We start from the raw sequence: 14,927 nt of genomic DNA, 5'->3' as shown, positions 1-14,927 counted from the left end.
TTCAAGCTGTTGAAGAAAGACGCTTTGACAAAGTGGACTAAAGAGTGTCAGGCTGCTTTTGATGCTATCAAGAACTATTTGTCCAATATAGCGGTATTGATTCCTCCGCAATAAGGGATTCCATTGTTGTTGTATTTGTCCGTCTTAGATAATGCATTTAAATGCGTGCTTGGGAAGCATAATGAAACAGGGAAGAAGGAAAGAGCCATTTATTATATAAGCAAGAAGTTCACGCCATATGAGTCTCGTTATACTCTTTTTGAGAGGACGTGTTGTACTTTGACTTGGATCACTTAGAAGTTGAGACATTATTTGTCTTCTTATACAACATACCTTATCTCCAGGATGGACCCATTGAAGTACATTTTCCAGAGAGCGATGCTGACCACAAAGTTTGCCAAATGGCAGATGCTTTTGAGTGAATTTGATATTGTGTATGTGACCCATAAGGCGATAAAAGAACATGCCTTGGCTGATCATCTTGCAGAAAATCCTGTCGGTGAAGAATATGAATCGCTCAAGACTTATTTTCATGATGAAGAAGTATCATTTATGGGTGAAGATATTTCTGAAACATATCCTGACTGGAGATTATTCTTTGATGGAGCGGAAAATCACCAAGGAAAAGGTATCGGAGCGGTCTTAGTGTCAGAAATCGGTCAGCACTATCCTATGGTAGCTAAGCTCCAGTTTAATTGCACAAACAACATGGCTGAATATGAAGCTTGTATCCTCGGTTTGAAGATGGCCATTGACATGAATGTACATGAGCTTTTGGTTATTGGAGATTCAAATTTATTAATTCATCAGGTTCAAGGAGAATGGGTCGTGAAGAACCCAAAGATCACGCCATATGTTGCAATATATATGCAGAAGTTGTGCAGATTCCGTAATATTGAATTCAGACATACTCCCAGAACACAAAATGAGTTGTCTGATGCTCTTGCCACCATTACCTCAATGATTAAGCATTTAGATAATGATAATATTGATCCTCTAGATATAGAGCTGAAAGAACATCCGGTCCATTATTCACATGTTGAAGTAGAACTGGACGGTTTGCCATGGTATTTTGATATAAAGAAGTATTTGGAGTCTGGGATTTATCCTGAGAGTGCGAAATTTAAACAGAAGAAGTCGATATACCGTATGGCCCTCAACTTTTTTCTAAGCGGAGAAATCCTAAACAACTTGACTCTAGATTTAGATCTTCTCAAGTGTATCGATGGTGTTGAAGCTGCGAAGCTTATTGAACAGATACATGCTGGAGTTTGTGGTATGCACATGATTAGACTCACTTTGGCAAGGAAGATCCTTCGAGCTGGTTATTTCTGGATGACTATGGAGCACGATTGCTGCAAGTTTGTGCAGAAATGTCATAAAGGTCAAGTGCATGGTGATTTAATCCGAGTGCCGCCTCACGAACTCAATGCTATGAGTTCACCTTGGCTATTTGTAGCTTGGGGCATGGATGCCATTGGCCCAATAGAGCCAGCCGCTTCTAATGGACACAGATTTATTTTGGTTTCCATTGACTACTTCACCAAGTGGGTGGAAGTATTTTCATACAAGTCTTTAACCAAAAAAGTTGTAGTTGATTTTGTTTGGAACAATCTGATATGCAGGTTTGGAGTACCAGAATCCATCATTATGGATAATGGTGCAAATCTCAACAGTCACTTGATGAGAGATGTATGTGAGCAATTTAAGATTACTCACCGAAATTCAACCACTTATCTTCCTTAGATGAATGGAGCTGTAGAGGCCGCCAATAAGAACATCAATAAGATTTTGAGGAAAATGATTGACAACCACCGAGGTTTGCATGAGATGCTACAACACACTTTGTTGGGATACCGAACGATTGTCAGAATATCAACTGAATCTACCCCATAGTTACAAGTGTATGGAAAAGAGGCAGTTATACCTGCTGAAGTTAAAATACCATCTTTGAGAATCATCAAAGAAGCTGAATTGAGTAACACCGAATGGGTCGGCAAGGGGATTGATCAATTGACATTGATTGACGAGAAGAGAATGGTTGTCGTTTGTCATGGCCAGCTATATCCACAGAGAATGATTCGTGCTTTCACAAGAGAGTCAGAGCCAGAATTTTTGAAATCGGTTAGTCCGTGATCGCATTTACCTCATCAAGATGAGTACAAAGGAAAAATTTGCATCAAATTGGCAAGGACCCTACATGGTCCGTAAAGTATTATCTGGAGGTCCTTTGGTCCTGTCGGAGATGGATGGCACTGTATGGCCGAAACCGATCAACTCAATTGCTGTCAAGATATACTATGCGTGAAGTTTCAATTTGCATTTCTGTCATATAGTTATAATCAGTCTATTTGCTTGTATTTGCTTCGTTTAAGATTTTATCCCCTTTGTAATGAACTACGTCTGACCTAAATTCTCAAGAATGAGATACGTAGGCGGCTTGTATAGCCCTCGGTCACCCTATTTATCCCTTTTTAATATTTCTTTGAATTTGAACTATTTTTGACCTGAATTCTAAAGAATGAGATACGTAGGCGGCCTATGTCAGCCTTGGTCGGTTTTCTTTGTAATTTATTTTACTGTTGTTAAACCTTTGAGGGGGAACTACGTTGACCTGTTTCCTGCCTCAATGGGATACGTAGACCCACAAGGGTCCGATCATATTTTCTGTATGATTTCGATTCCTCTTTACAATGGGACAAAATTTTATTAGAGGGACTCAAAAATTCTCGAGAAGAAGATTTTTCTCAACAATTCAAGATTGAAGTTAGTTTGAAGTTTGCAACTGGGACAGAATTTTCGAGAGGATCTCAATAATTCCGTGATTTGCCCACCGACGGTTAAAGATAAACTAAGACAGTTAACCGGGACATAAAGTTTGAGGATGGCCTCAAAATTTCAACATATGTTTATCGACAGTCTACAGTTACTTGGAATACTCCCCAGCAAATAAACAGATAGATATCCAGACATCAGACTAAAAGAAGTTCATTAAGCCTGAAGTGACATGATACTTGGCAGTAACCTACCTTTTTTTTTTTCAAAATACTATTTTTCAAAAATTTATTTTTCTTAATTTTTCCCTTTCATATTTCATTTGTTTTGGCATAAAATATTTTGTCTTATATTTTCAAGAGTCGGGAGATCAGAAATTCAACCGGAGATAATAGGACGAGGAGCAGACAACTGAAGATATCGACACAGATTAGTTTGTTTTAAAACTAACAATTTTTCTGTGAATGCAGGTTTATAGGTTTACTCTGAAATCAACAAAAAAATTTCCGTGAATGCAGGTTTTTAGATTTACTCTGAAATCAACAAATTTTTCCAAATCAATATGGAGAAGTCAAGGGGCGAAGAGCTTCCCAAAATTTACAAGTTTTCTGTGGATGCAGGAAATATTTTTTATGCTTATATCGAAGTCTTGGCAGTGTGAACAGTATTGTTTCATTCAATTCCCAACAACATGAAGTCTATAATGAAGACATAACTGTGTTCAAAGATTAATCAAATGAAAATCTCGAGAAACACATTTTACAACTTTTTGTCAAGGATGTCATTTGCATCATATCATCATAAATGATAGTATTACTACCCAGAGGGCCATTATATTTGTATTGTCAATTGAGATAATGCACTATATGGAGAGTCTTTTTACTATATTGTCCATTTGAGACGATATCACTATCTAGAAGGCGCCCAGAAGATCACTATGTAGCTCGACTGAAGCACTATATTCATTTGGTACCAAGGATGGCATCAAGAGGAAAAATCATTCATCGCGAATAAATATTCATGCATCGCGACTTGATATTCATGCCTTGCAGAAAATGTCATGCATTGCGAGAAGATATTCACGCATCATGATAATCATACATCGCAAAGTTGATATTCATGCCTTGCAGAAAATGGAATGCACCGCAAGGAGATATTCATGCATTGCGGAAAAATCATGCATCGTGAGTTAATATTCATGCATCATGGAAAATCATGCATCGCGAGTAAATATTCATGCATCGCAAAAAAATATTCATGCATCGTGAGTAAATATTCATGCATCACGAGTTGATATTCATGCACCGGGTAAGTATTCATGCATCACGGGAAGATATTCATGCCCCGCAGAAATTACGCATAGCGGTATGATATTCATGCCCACAGAAAAGCATGCATAGCGAAAAGATATTCATGCCTCACAGAAAATCATGTATCACGAGAAGATATTTATGTCTCGTAGAAAATCATGTATCGTGGGCAGATATTCATGCCCGCAAAAAAATCAGGTATCATGGGAAGATATTCATGTCCCACAGAAAAATCATGCCCCACAAAAATCAGGCATCGCGGGAAGAGATTCATGCCTCGCGAGTTGATATTCATGCATCGAGAAGATGTTAATTCATCGCAGAAAATAATGCATTGTGAGTTGATATTCATGCATAGCGGAAAGTTATGCATTGCGAAAGAAGTCATGCATTACAAGAGAAGAAAAAAATTCAAGCATCACGGAAACTCATGCATAGCGGAAAAGAATTCATGCATCGCGAAAAAGGGAGAAAGAAATTGTGTATCCCACCAACATTAACTGCATCTTTTATTTGGCAAAAGTAGACATCAAGAGAATCGTCGAAGACGACATCAAGAAAACTATGAGCACACTGCATGTAACACCTTCAAAATCCAAGGCTCATTGTAAATCCTAACATAGGTGTTATAAAGTCTAAACACTGTTTCTAAGTATATTTTTAATGAATATAGGTCATCTAGGAGGTTTAAGAACCAAAACATGGGTCAAAGGGATGTTAGTGTGCCTTAACCTTTTTGACTAACTTTTAGGAATCAGAAATGTACGAAAATTGGAGGAAAGGTAACCAAATAGGTGTTTAAGTTGTTCCATGGTTGAGACATTCGGGTACGACTACCCAAGGACCAACTAAGGTCCCTTGAAGAGGACCGTGTAGTTTGATGCAACACTGCCTGATAGTGTGCATCGACGGGACAGAAGACGGAACGTGTGTGGATTGATGAGGCGTCAATGCCACAGTTTTCCCACACTTAGGCTAGTGGAGAAGGTCCCTTCACCTGCACAGTCTCTGGACTCATCGACGGAGTGCAGAGGTGCAGGCTACAGTTCGTGTATGGATCGACGGGGCGTCGATACCACCGTTATCCCACACTTAGACAAATTGAAGGAAGCCCTCGCCTGCAAAGTCTTTGACCGAGACGACAGAGTGCAGGACGGAGGTGGGGTTGTCCGTCGACTCTTTGACGGACCGTCAATTGGGGTCTCGTCTGTAAGGGTCGAGTTTCGCTGTTAAATTTTAAATGATTTCATTTAATTAATTAAGTGGTTTAGGGGTTAGTTGGGGATTAAATGGAGACTAATTAAGTTGATTTAGTCCCACTGTAAATACCCTCAACCCTCATTAACTTAAAGATAATTCTCAAAATAAACTCTCTTCCTTCTCTCTTCTTTCTCTCTCTAATTGGAAGACTCCATAGAAGCTTAGTTTGGGACGTGAATTGGGGGCTGATAAATGGTGGATTCATATTTATTTCTCAACAAAATATTTAAGGTATGGGTTCTATTCACCTTTGAGATTCTTTTCTCAAAGGGTTCCTTCAGAATAGATTTCAAAAAGTTGCATTTTCTTATGGGTTTCATTAAATTACGAAATTAAAGTTATGGATTGAGTTGCTCATGAATTCTTAAGGGTTATATTGATTATATTAACATGTAATTCAACTTGTTTATGGTAATTGTTGATGGTTTGGTATAAATTGAAGAATATGATCCTCTATCCCTAACCTTAAGTAGTGATCTTGACCTATGTTGTATTGTGATCATTCAATTGAGTTGGTTGTTGATTTGATTACTATCCTATGGTGCTATTATGATAAAATTAAGATGAATTGTAGGCCTATCATGATATTTCTAGAGATGTGATTTATGTTATGAATTATAATGTGAAATTAGCCTATGTACCTTGTCTCAAGTTGTGATCTAAAGATGAATTGTGTTATAGAGATTCAATTGACCTTGTTATTCTATTGTTTATCATTGTGTGATGATTTTACTCCCCAAGTTGGGTTGAGTTATGGGTTGATGGTAAGACCTTGATGATAGACTATGAGGAAGACTTGGTAAGTCTTAGAATCTCTATCTTTACTTTCAATTGTGATAAATTGTTATTAAGTCATGATATTACATTGGAGTATGCCTTATACTAGGATTATAGGGTGGTATGATGTTGAATTGAAATGTCTTGACTGTGTTGTGAGGTTGATTAAGGTGTATGACCTTAATATGCTATGAAATGCTTATGTGTTAATCTAACTTATATGAATTGTGATGAAAGGACTTATACTCATACAATTCTTATTGATCTATTGATGATTAAGACTATACAAGGGGTGTACCCTATTACCTAAATTAAGCTATGATTGATAATTAAAGGCTTAAAGACATTTTAAAAAAGGGACTCTAGCTTAGCATCAAGCGAACTAGATAGAGAATTGTCCTTTCCCACATAAGGAAGGTAGGAACACTACATTACTCTCGAGATTGGAGATTATAATTCATGGCGCATAAAGAGGGTCCAAACTAAATCTCTTAGTTCTTGAACTATGTTGCTCCTATAGGAATACTAGCTAGTGGATCCACGTAGTTGCTATGTTTCATATTTTGGTACTACCTTGGCAAGTAATTCGCCTTCTTCCGGTGTAGGGTTTTATGACACCGGATTCCACACTATCTCATGTGTTCTATGTCGTTAGGGCAAGATGTTCCCAAAAGGTAAAACGAATTAAAGGACTTGAACTCTAACTTAGATAACCTAAAGGGTCTAGCTTACTCTAGGTAGGGGTATGGGACTTTACCTAGACATTGCACTAGCTAGCCTTTAGGGGAGTCTTAGGAGGAGGTTCTTATGATAATATATGATGTATATATAATGACCATGACACATTGTTGATACTATATGTTGATTAGTTCATTTATGAATATGCCTTTGATTATAATGATAATATATGATTAAATGCTAGCCTAAATGCCATGATATGTAAAGTTGGACATTGATCATGTTTTCTTGTTGAGGATACTTGATTGAGTAAGGTTATAGGGGGCTTTGCTTGGTCATTGCACTTGTTGACTTGATAAGGACTTGGGAGTAGTTGTCTTGCTTATTATGATATGTTTAACTCTTATTCATTCTTGTGATATTATTCCTTGATGTTAGGGTTGTTATAAATCATGGTTTAAAGTATGTTGGGGATAAGTATTACTTGTATGATAGTAAGCATGTTGGTTGAATGATAACTTACTTGACTTTGCATTAAGTCCCTAAAGGGGTAAAATGACATGTTTTGACTTAAAAGTCCCTTTTAGCATGTTTTACTTGTGTATGTGCATAAGATCTTATACTTAGTACATGTGGAGTACTAACCCCTTTTTCATCCCTTTTCCCAAACATTTTAGGTTCTTCTCATTTAAGAGTTTGGGAGGCATTATTATTGAAGGATTGGGTTCTTCCTTTCATCCAAGTAGGGTAGGTCCTCAACTTTCGAGGGAAATGCCATCCTCTAGCTTTGGATTTTGTTATGAGCTTATTGACTCTATCATTCCTTTCCTTTTTAATTGAATATTGTACTTTCGTATGACCTATACATGATTTTGTTCAATTGATGTAAGGGTTATGCCCATATTTTGATATTCATTTAGATGGTATGAGATGAGACAATCGTTGAGACTATTTCTATATTTTTATATATGTATGTGCAATAATAGTAGAAGGCTATGTAACCTTCCTATATGAAGGGTCTATGTATACTCAATTTGAATGTATATTATGTGTATGTAGAGGTCTATGTAAACCTCCAAGTAGTGATAATGAAAGTTTTAATTTTTTCCGCATTTTTCAACCTATGAATGTAATGACATGAGACAAAGAGGCTAGTCTTAGTCCCTGAAAAGGATGACGACACCGGTTATGTCTAGAGGGTAAACCCGGATGTGACAAACTTGGTATCAGAGCACGAGGTTGAATATCGTTGAGTTAGGTCTCTCTCTCTACCACATCTATGTGTGTTTGTATTCATAATTGTGAAGCGTGCCACACTTATGACTAGGAATTTATATGATGCTTAGGAATCAATTTCTTTCTTGGAAATCTTATATTGTACCAATGGAGTATACATATGGTGTGCTTTCGCATCTAATCCTATTGTTGTGCTTATAGGAAGCATGAACACTCGAAGGAATGCGGCTCGAAGACTTGAGGAGGAAGTTGCTAATGTGGGAGCTCTTTCTGATGTACCGTGGTTTCATGATACTTTCAATGCCTTTTCCTTATGTTTAGTGTATGTCTAAAGCCTTTTTGTAATGATTTTTGATGTAGTTTTCTATTTATTTCCAGGAAATCTATCCAAAGGAGAACACGGAGATTTTAAGCTGAAATTGTAGAAGTGACAACCTACGGACCCCACGACGTTCCGTCGTGACTGTGACGGTCCGAAGGGATCAACCGTCGTGAGAAGATAATGGCTGCTGAAAGAAGTTGGGGAATTCTGACCAAGTGTGGGACTACGGAATGTCACGACGGACCGTCATATCTACTACGGTTTGTCCTGCACATTCGTGAATGCTAACAGAGAGTAGCCCAGTACCCAACATCAAAAGATTCTAAGTGTCGTGGAACGATGCCCCTCGACGCACTGTCGTGCTTGCAACGGTCCGTCAAACCATTCCGTCGAGGGTAACAGAGAGTTGATGAAGAAAAGCAGCAGAAAAAGATCTAAGTATGGAGCAATGGAAGACCACGACGGTCTTTCATGTCCACGACAGTCCGTCACAATGGTTGTCGACTCAGACGCGTTTTGGGCAAATTTTTCCTTAAATAGATTTCCCTCTTTTATTAGGTTATGTTTTTTATAAATAGTCCGAAAAACTTTGTTTTTTGGGTTAGACTCTTGGATAATTTTAAGTTTTATTGTCTTAGTATTGAACTTTCAATTTTGGGATTTGATATTACTTTTCCAAAATCGATTATTGGCGTTTTGTGATTTACTCAAGTAATTTTCTGGATTTTGTTCATTCTCATCAAAGTAAGTGCATGAATGCTTACATTATTATTATGAATTGTGTGAATGTTAGCATGGGTAAGTAAACTCCATAACTAGGGTTGTGAGAACCATGGGTAAATCATAAGGTAAAACCTAGCTAAAATAACGATTCTAGAATAGTGTCTTGCATGTATTGATAATTCTTTCGCTTAGAAGTCTTTTTAACGGATGGCCAACGTTAGAACTCGCCTTATTTCTACTTGCCGGACCAAGGAGGTAGATAATAGGAATAGAATTATCAAAAGAGATTTAGTGTATACTATCTAATAGGCTAGTGTCGGTTGGTACGAAGTAACAACTTAGTCAAATATCGAATATGATGCTTAATATGACTTAAAGATAAGGTTTATTAAAGCAACACACTTAGCCGGACGAAGGTGCGGAGTGAAATTCTCTAGATGGCAGACCAAAGATTTAGAGATACCTAACTTATGACTTTGCATGCAAGATACTAGGAAAGGATTGTTATAGCTAGAATTACCGAGTTAGGAGCCTTTGGGAACACTTACACCCTAGTTACTCTCATTACTTGATTAAACTCCAATACTTGAACCTTTCACTTATTTACTTTAATTTAGCTAATTGTTTCATTAATCAAACCCCCCTTTACTTATTTGTTTTTGGGAAATACTTGACTAAATAGAAGTAATAATAGAAGAAAGTTAAGTCTAAACCATTTTCCTCGTGGGAACGGTACGAACCTTACTAGTTGGGTTTTTTACTTGATGCGACCGCTTTTACTTCGTTTCGAGAAGTAAATTTGAGCGTATCAAATTTTGGCGCCGCTGCCGGGGAAAGTGGCTTTTAGATTAACTAAGCTTATTACCGAAGTTTAGTCAATATTTTCCTAATTTTACTTTTTATTTTTGTTTTTGTCTCCTGCAGGTCTAACTTCCTTATATGACAAAAACATGGAGTAGAGGAATACCCGTAATTGAACCTGACCCCGAACTAGAGCCTACTTTAAGAAGAATGAATCAGAATTTGGGCATCCAAGGTGATGAGGTCGACCCGCAAATGCCACCATTGGTCGACGCTCATGACCATGTATTACCTGATATTCACGGGGATGGTGAAATACGGAGACAACCTCCCGCTACACGCCCTCAAGAGTACTATAGGGGCTATGAAAATATCGCAGACTCTGATGGGCTACTCGTCTTGCCCCCTCTACCACACGGCCACACTTTTGTGTTAACTAGTAGTCTGATGCAAATGCTCACTGCCAGAGGTTTGTTTTCAGGGCTACCTTCTGAGGATCCACATGCCCACATCTCTAAGGCAAGGGCAGTGTGCAAACGTTGTGTAGGGAGGCCGAATTTGAATATGGATGTAATTGGGCTAAGAGTTTTTCCTCTCTCACTGACGGGAGAGGCTGCTATCTGGTTTACTAAGCTCCCCTATAACTCAATCTTCACTTGGAATCAACTGAGGGATGCTTTCTTAGCACGCTACTACCCGGTGTCTAAGAAACTAAACCACAAAGACAGAGTGAACAACTTTGTGGCACTACCGGGAGAGTCACTTAGCAGTTCTTGGAATAGGTTCACTTCATTCTTGCTAAGTGTCCCAAATCACCGCATAGATGATGAGTCTCTGAAAGAGTATTTCTAGCAGGGACAAGATGATAATAATAAAGCGGTGTTGGATACGATAGCGGGTGGTTCTTATGGGGAGTGTCCTTATGCCGAGATTGCTGAAAAGTTAGAGAAAATCTCCCGAAATAATAAAGCTTGGAGTTTTAGGAAGTCAGATACTGGAGAAATACCTTCCCACTCCAATCCGTACACAACTCAGTCGCAGATGATCTTTGTGAGGAGATGGCTCAAATGAGAATTGAGCTTGGGTTGGTGTTGAAACATGTTGCTAGGGGTGCAGAAAAGGTAAATGCGATTAACTACTTGTCTAAACAACCACCATCAAATGATGAATATTACTATGATGAGGACTCCTATGCGGTGAATGATCAGATGGGTTTTTCCGATCGAATGCCCAAGGCTCCAATCAGGAGAATTGGCACCAAGGTCAAGGAAACAAAGGTAGGAACTATGTTAATTATAACCACGAGGGTCATTATGTCCGAGATGGAAATTACAATCGCGACAACAACTTCAACCGGGTAACTATGGTAATAGAAATGGGCCCTATGTTCCACCTCAAAATTGTGAAGTTACTCCTAGGTATGGTGGAGGTAGTATGGCGCGAGTTTTGGATATGATGCATAAAATGATGAGGAGGTTCGATGCTAGTGATGAGCACACTAATGAGTTAAGGAATGACTTAGCGGGTATAGGGAAGAAAGTTGATACACATGCAATCTGGATTAAGCATCTTGATTTGCAAATGGACCAATTGTCTGCAACTGTGAACACACGGCTACCGGTCACTCTTCCTAGCAACACTGTCCAAAATCCAAAAAATGATGGGCATTGTATGAAAATCACTACTCGGAGTGGTAAGCAAACCATTGACCCACCTATGTCGTCTGGTGTAGAAAAGGTGATCAGAGATGATGATACGGTGGTGGAGGTTAGTGGTAAGTTAGAAGATAAAATGGTAAAAGATGTTGAGGTGCCCCAAAAGGTGACCACCATGCCTAGACCACCACATCATTTCCCAGAATGGTTAGTAAAAAAGACCAAGGATAGTAAATATCGGCGTTTTATAACGATGTTGAAACAACTTTCTATCAATGTCCCTTTGGTAGAAGCTCTTGAAAAAATGTCCGGTTATGCCAAGTTCATGAAAGATTTGGTTACGAAGAAAAGATCAGTCACTTTTGAGGATGATGATAGAATGCAACACTGTAGTACTATTGCTACAAGATCTCTAGTGCAAAATAAAGAAGATCCGGGTGCTTTCACTATTCCTTGTACAGTCGGGTTATTATATTTTGCGAAAGCATTATGTGATCTTGGGGAAAGCACAAAACTCATGCCCCTCTCGATTTATAAAAAGTTAGGTTTGGTGACCTAAAGCCCACTGCGATGCGGCTACTGATGGCCGATCGAATGGTAAAAAGGCCCATTGATATACTCCACGATGTGCTAGTAAATGTAAAGTTGTTCATATTTCCGGCCAATTTTGTGATTTTTTGATTGTGAAGTCGATTTCGAAGTGCCCATTATTCTCGAGAGGCCATTCCTTGCTACGGGAAGAGCCTTAGTAGATATTAAAAAGGGGCAGATGAAATTTTGGTTGAACAACAAGGAAGTGACCTTTAACATTTGTAGGTCCATGAGGCAGAGTGGTGAGCTCCAATCGGTATCTGCTATATCCTACAACATTGGTGAGACATCTGAGACACATATAGAAGAACGTCTAGGTGTAGAAGCATTAGCGGCAGTGATAATGAATTTTGATAGCAATTGCATTGAAGAGTATGAGTCATTAGTCGCGGCTCTTGACCGAGGTGATGTTCGGTTTAAACCGAAGAAATATGAGTTAGATATGAAGAATCGCGAGTCCCCACCCGCGAAACCATCTATAGAGGAGGCTCCAAAGTTAGAACTAAAAGCTCTCCCACCTCATCTTAGGTATGAATTCTTAGGAAATGGTGACACTTTGCCGGTAATCATTGCATCGGACCTGAATGAACAACAAGTTGAGAGTTTGGTGAAAGTGCTAAAAAGGTTCAAAAGAGCTATTGGGTGGACTATTGCGGACATTATTGGGATCCCTCCTGGTATTTGCTCTCATAAAATCCAACTCATGCCTAATCATAAGCCAAGTATTGAGCACCAGAGACGCTTAAATCCACCTATGCAAGATATCATGAAGAAGGAAATAATTAAGTGGTTGGATGTCGGAGTAATCTATCCGATCGCCGATAGTAGGTGGGTATGCCCTGTTCAGTGTGTGCCTAAGGAAGGGGGAATGACTGTGGTCCCCAATGAAAAAAATGAACTTGTTCCAATGAGACCGGTTAGTGGATGGAGGGTGTGTATGGATTACCGCATTAAATGCATGGACTAAAAAAGACCACTTTCCTATGCCCTTCATGGATGAGATGTTGGATAGACTTGCCGGAAAAGGGTGGTACTGTTTTCGTGATGGATATTCGGGGTATAATCAAATTTCTATTGCACCAGAAGATCAAGAGAAAACCACTTTTACTTGTCCTTATGGGACCTTTGCGTTCAAAAGAATGCCGTTTGGGTTGTGCAATGCACCCGCCACATTTCAGAGATGTATGATGTCGATATTTTCCGACATGGTGGAAGATACTATAGAAGTATTTATGGATGATTTTTCTGTTGTTGGTGATTCATTCGAGTGGTGTTTGAACAATTTATCTGAGGTCCTTAAGAGATGTGAAGACTGCAATTTAGTACTAAATTGGGGAAAATGTCATTTCATGGTGAAAGAAGGTATTGTTTTGGGTCATCGCATTTCAGAAAAGGGCATAGAGGTTGATCGAGCTAAAGTCGGGGTAATAGAGAGACTTCCCCCACCGATCTCTGTGAAAGGTGTGAGAAGCTTTCTTGGGCATGCAGGTTTTTACCGGAGATTCATCAAAGACTTTTCAAAGATTGCACATCCATTGTGCAAACTGCTGGAGAAAGATTGTAAACTTTGTTTTGATGAATCCTGTCTTAAAGCATTCGGCGAGCTAAAAGAAAATTTGGTGTCTGCGCCTATCATTATTTCTCCGGATTGGAACAGTCCATTTGAGGTGATGTGCGATGTTAGTGGGATTGCTCTTGGTGTAGTATTGGGAGAAAGAAAGAACAAAATCCTTCACCCCATTTACTATGCTAGTAAAGCCCTAAATGAAGCTCAGAAGAACTACACAGTGACTGAGCAAGAACTCCTTGCAGTAGTCTTTGCTTTTGAAAAATTTCGCTCCTATTTGCTAAGTACTAGAGTTATAGTGCATACTGACCACTCAGCATTGAGATATTTGATGGCAAAAAAGGATGCGAAACCTAGGTTGATTCGTTGGGTATTACTGCTACAAGAATTTGACTTTGAAGTGATGGATAGAAAAGGAACTGAAAATCAAGTTGCTGATCATTTGTCCCGTCTAGAGGATGAAGCTATGAAAGAGTTAGGGGACAATACTGACATTGATGATACTTTCCCCGATGAGCATGTATTGGCTGCTTCACAAGACTTGATTCCATGGTTCGCAAATTTTGCGAACTATCTGGCTAGTGATATTGTTCCATCGGACTTGTCCTTTCATCAAAGAAAAAAGTTCATGTACGATGTGAAGAAGTTCTTTTGGGATGAACCGTACTTATATAGGAGTTGTGCCGACGGGCTTATTTGGCGTTGTGTGCATAATGTAAGATGTTGAGTGTGTTGGAAGCATGCCATTCCTCACCCGTTGGTGGACATCACAGCGGTATCCGAACCGCTCATAAGATATTACAATGTGGTTACTATTGGCCAACTCTTCATCAAGATGCTCATGAGTTTGCTAAAGCACGTGATTGATGCCAACGAGATGGTGGCATTTCAAGAAAGCAAGAGCTCCCTCTAAACCCATTCTTGTGATTGAGTTATTTGATGTTTGGGGTATTGACTTTATGGGCCCTTTTGTGAGTTCTCATGGAATGAAGTACATTCTAGTAGCGGTTGATTATGTATCTAAATGGGTCGAAGCCATCGCCCTCGCAAACAATAAAGGGAAGAGTGTCACTGCATTCTTAAAAAAGAATATATTCTCTCGTTTTGGCACCCCAAGGGCAATTATTAGTGATGGGGCTCCCACTTCTTCAACAGATTGTTCAAGGGGTTATTGGAGAAATATGGGGTTCACCATAATGTGTCCACTCCTTACCACCCTCAAACTAATGGGC

At 39.0% G+C, this 14,927-nt stretch overlaps 1 protein-coding gene across 1 annotated transcript; it reads left to right on the top strand.

Moving 5' to 3' along the window:
• The first annotated feature begins 345 nt into the window (after positions 1-345).
• Positions 346-3,287, top strand: LOC107001216. Its single transcript, XM_015199351.1, has 5 exons — positions 346-762; positions 811-1,557; positions 1,747-1,819; positions 1,904-2,124; positions 3,246-3,287. Exons 1-5 carry the CDS (start codon positions 346-348, stop codon positions 3,285-3,287), a joined length of 1,500 nt encoding a protein of 499 aa, XP_015054837.1.
• The last annotated feature ends 11,640 nt before the right edge of the window (positions 3,288-14,927 follow it).

This window comes from Solanum pennellii, chromosome 10, assembly GCF_001406875.1.
Source record: "Solanum pennellii chromosome 10, SPENNV200".
Taxonomy (NCBI): domain Eukaryota; kingdom Viridiplantae; phylum Streptophyta; class Magnoliopsida; order Solanales; family Solanaceae; genus Solanum; species Solanum pennellii.
This window is presented reverse-complemented; position numbering and strand designations above follow the sequence as displayed.

Coding starts and splice junctions, on each gene's coding strand:
- LOC107001216 (XM_015199351.1), top strand. CDS start 346: ATGGACCCATTGAAGTACATTTTCCAGAGAGCGATGCTGACCACAAAG. Junction 1,558..1,746: donor ACTTCACCAAGTGGGTGGAA/GTATTTTCATAC, acceptor TATCTTCCTTAG/ATGAATGGAGCTGTAGAGGC. Junction 1,820..1,903: donor AATGATTGACAACCACCGAG/GTTTGCATGAGA, acceptor CATAGTTACAAG/TGTATGGAAAAGAGGCAGTT.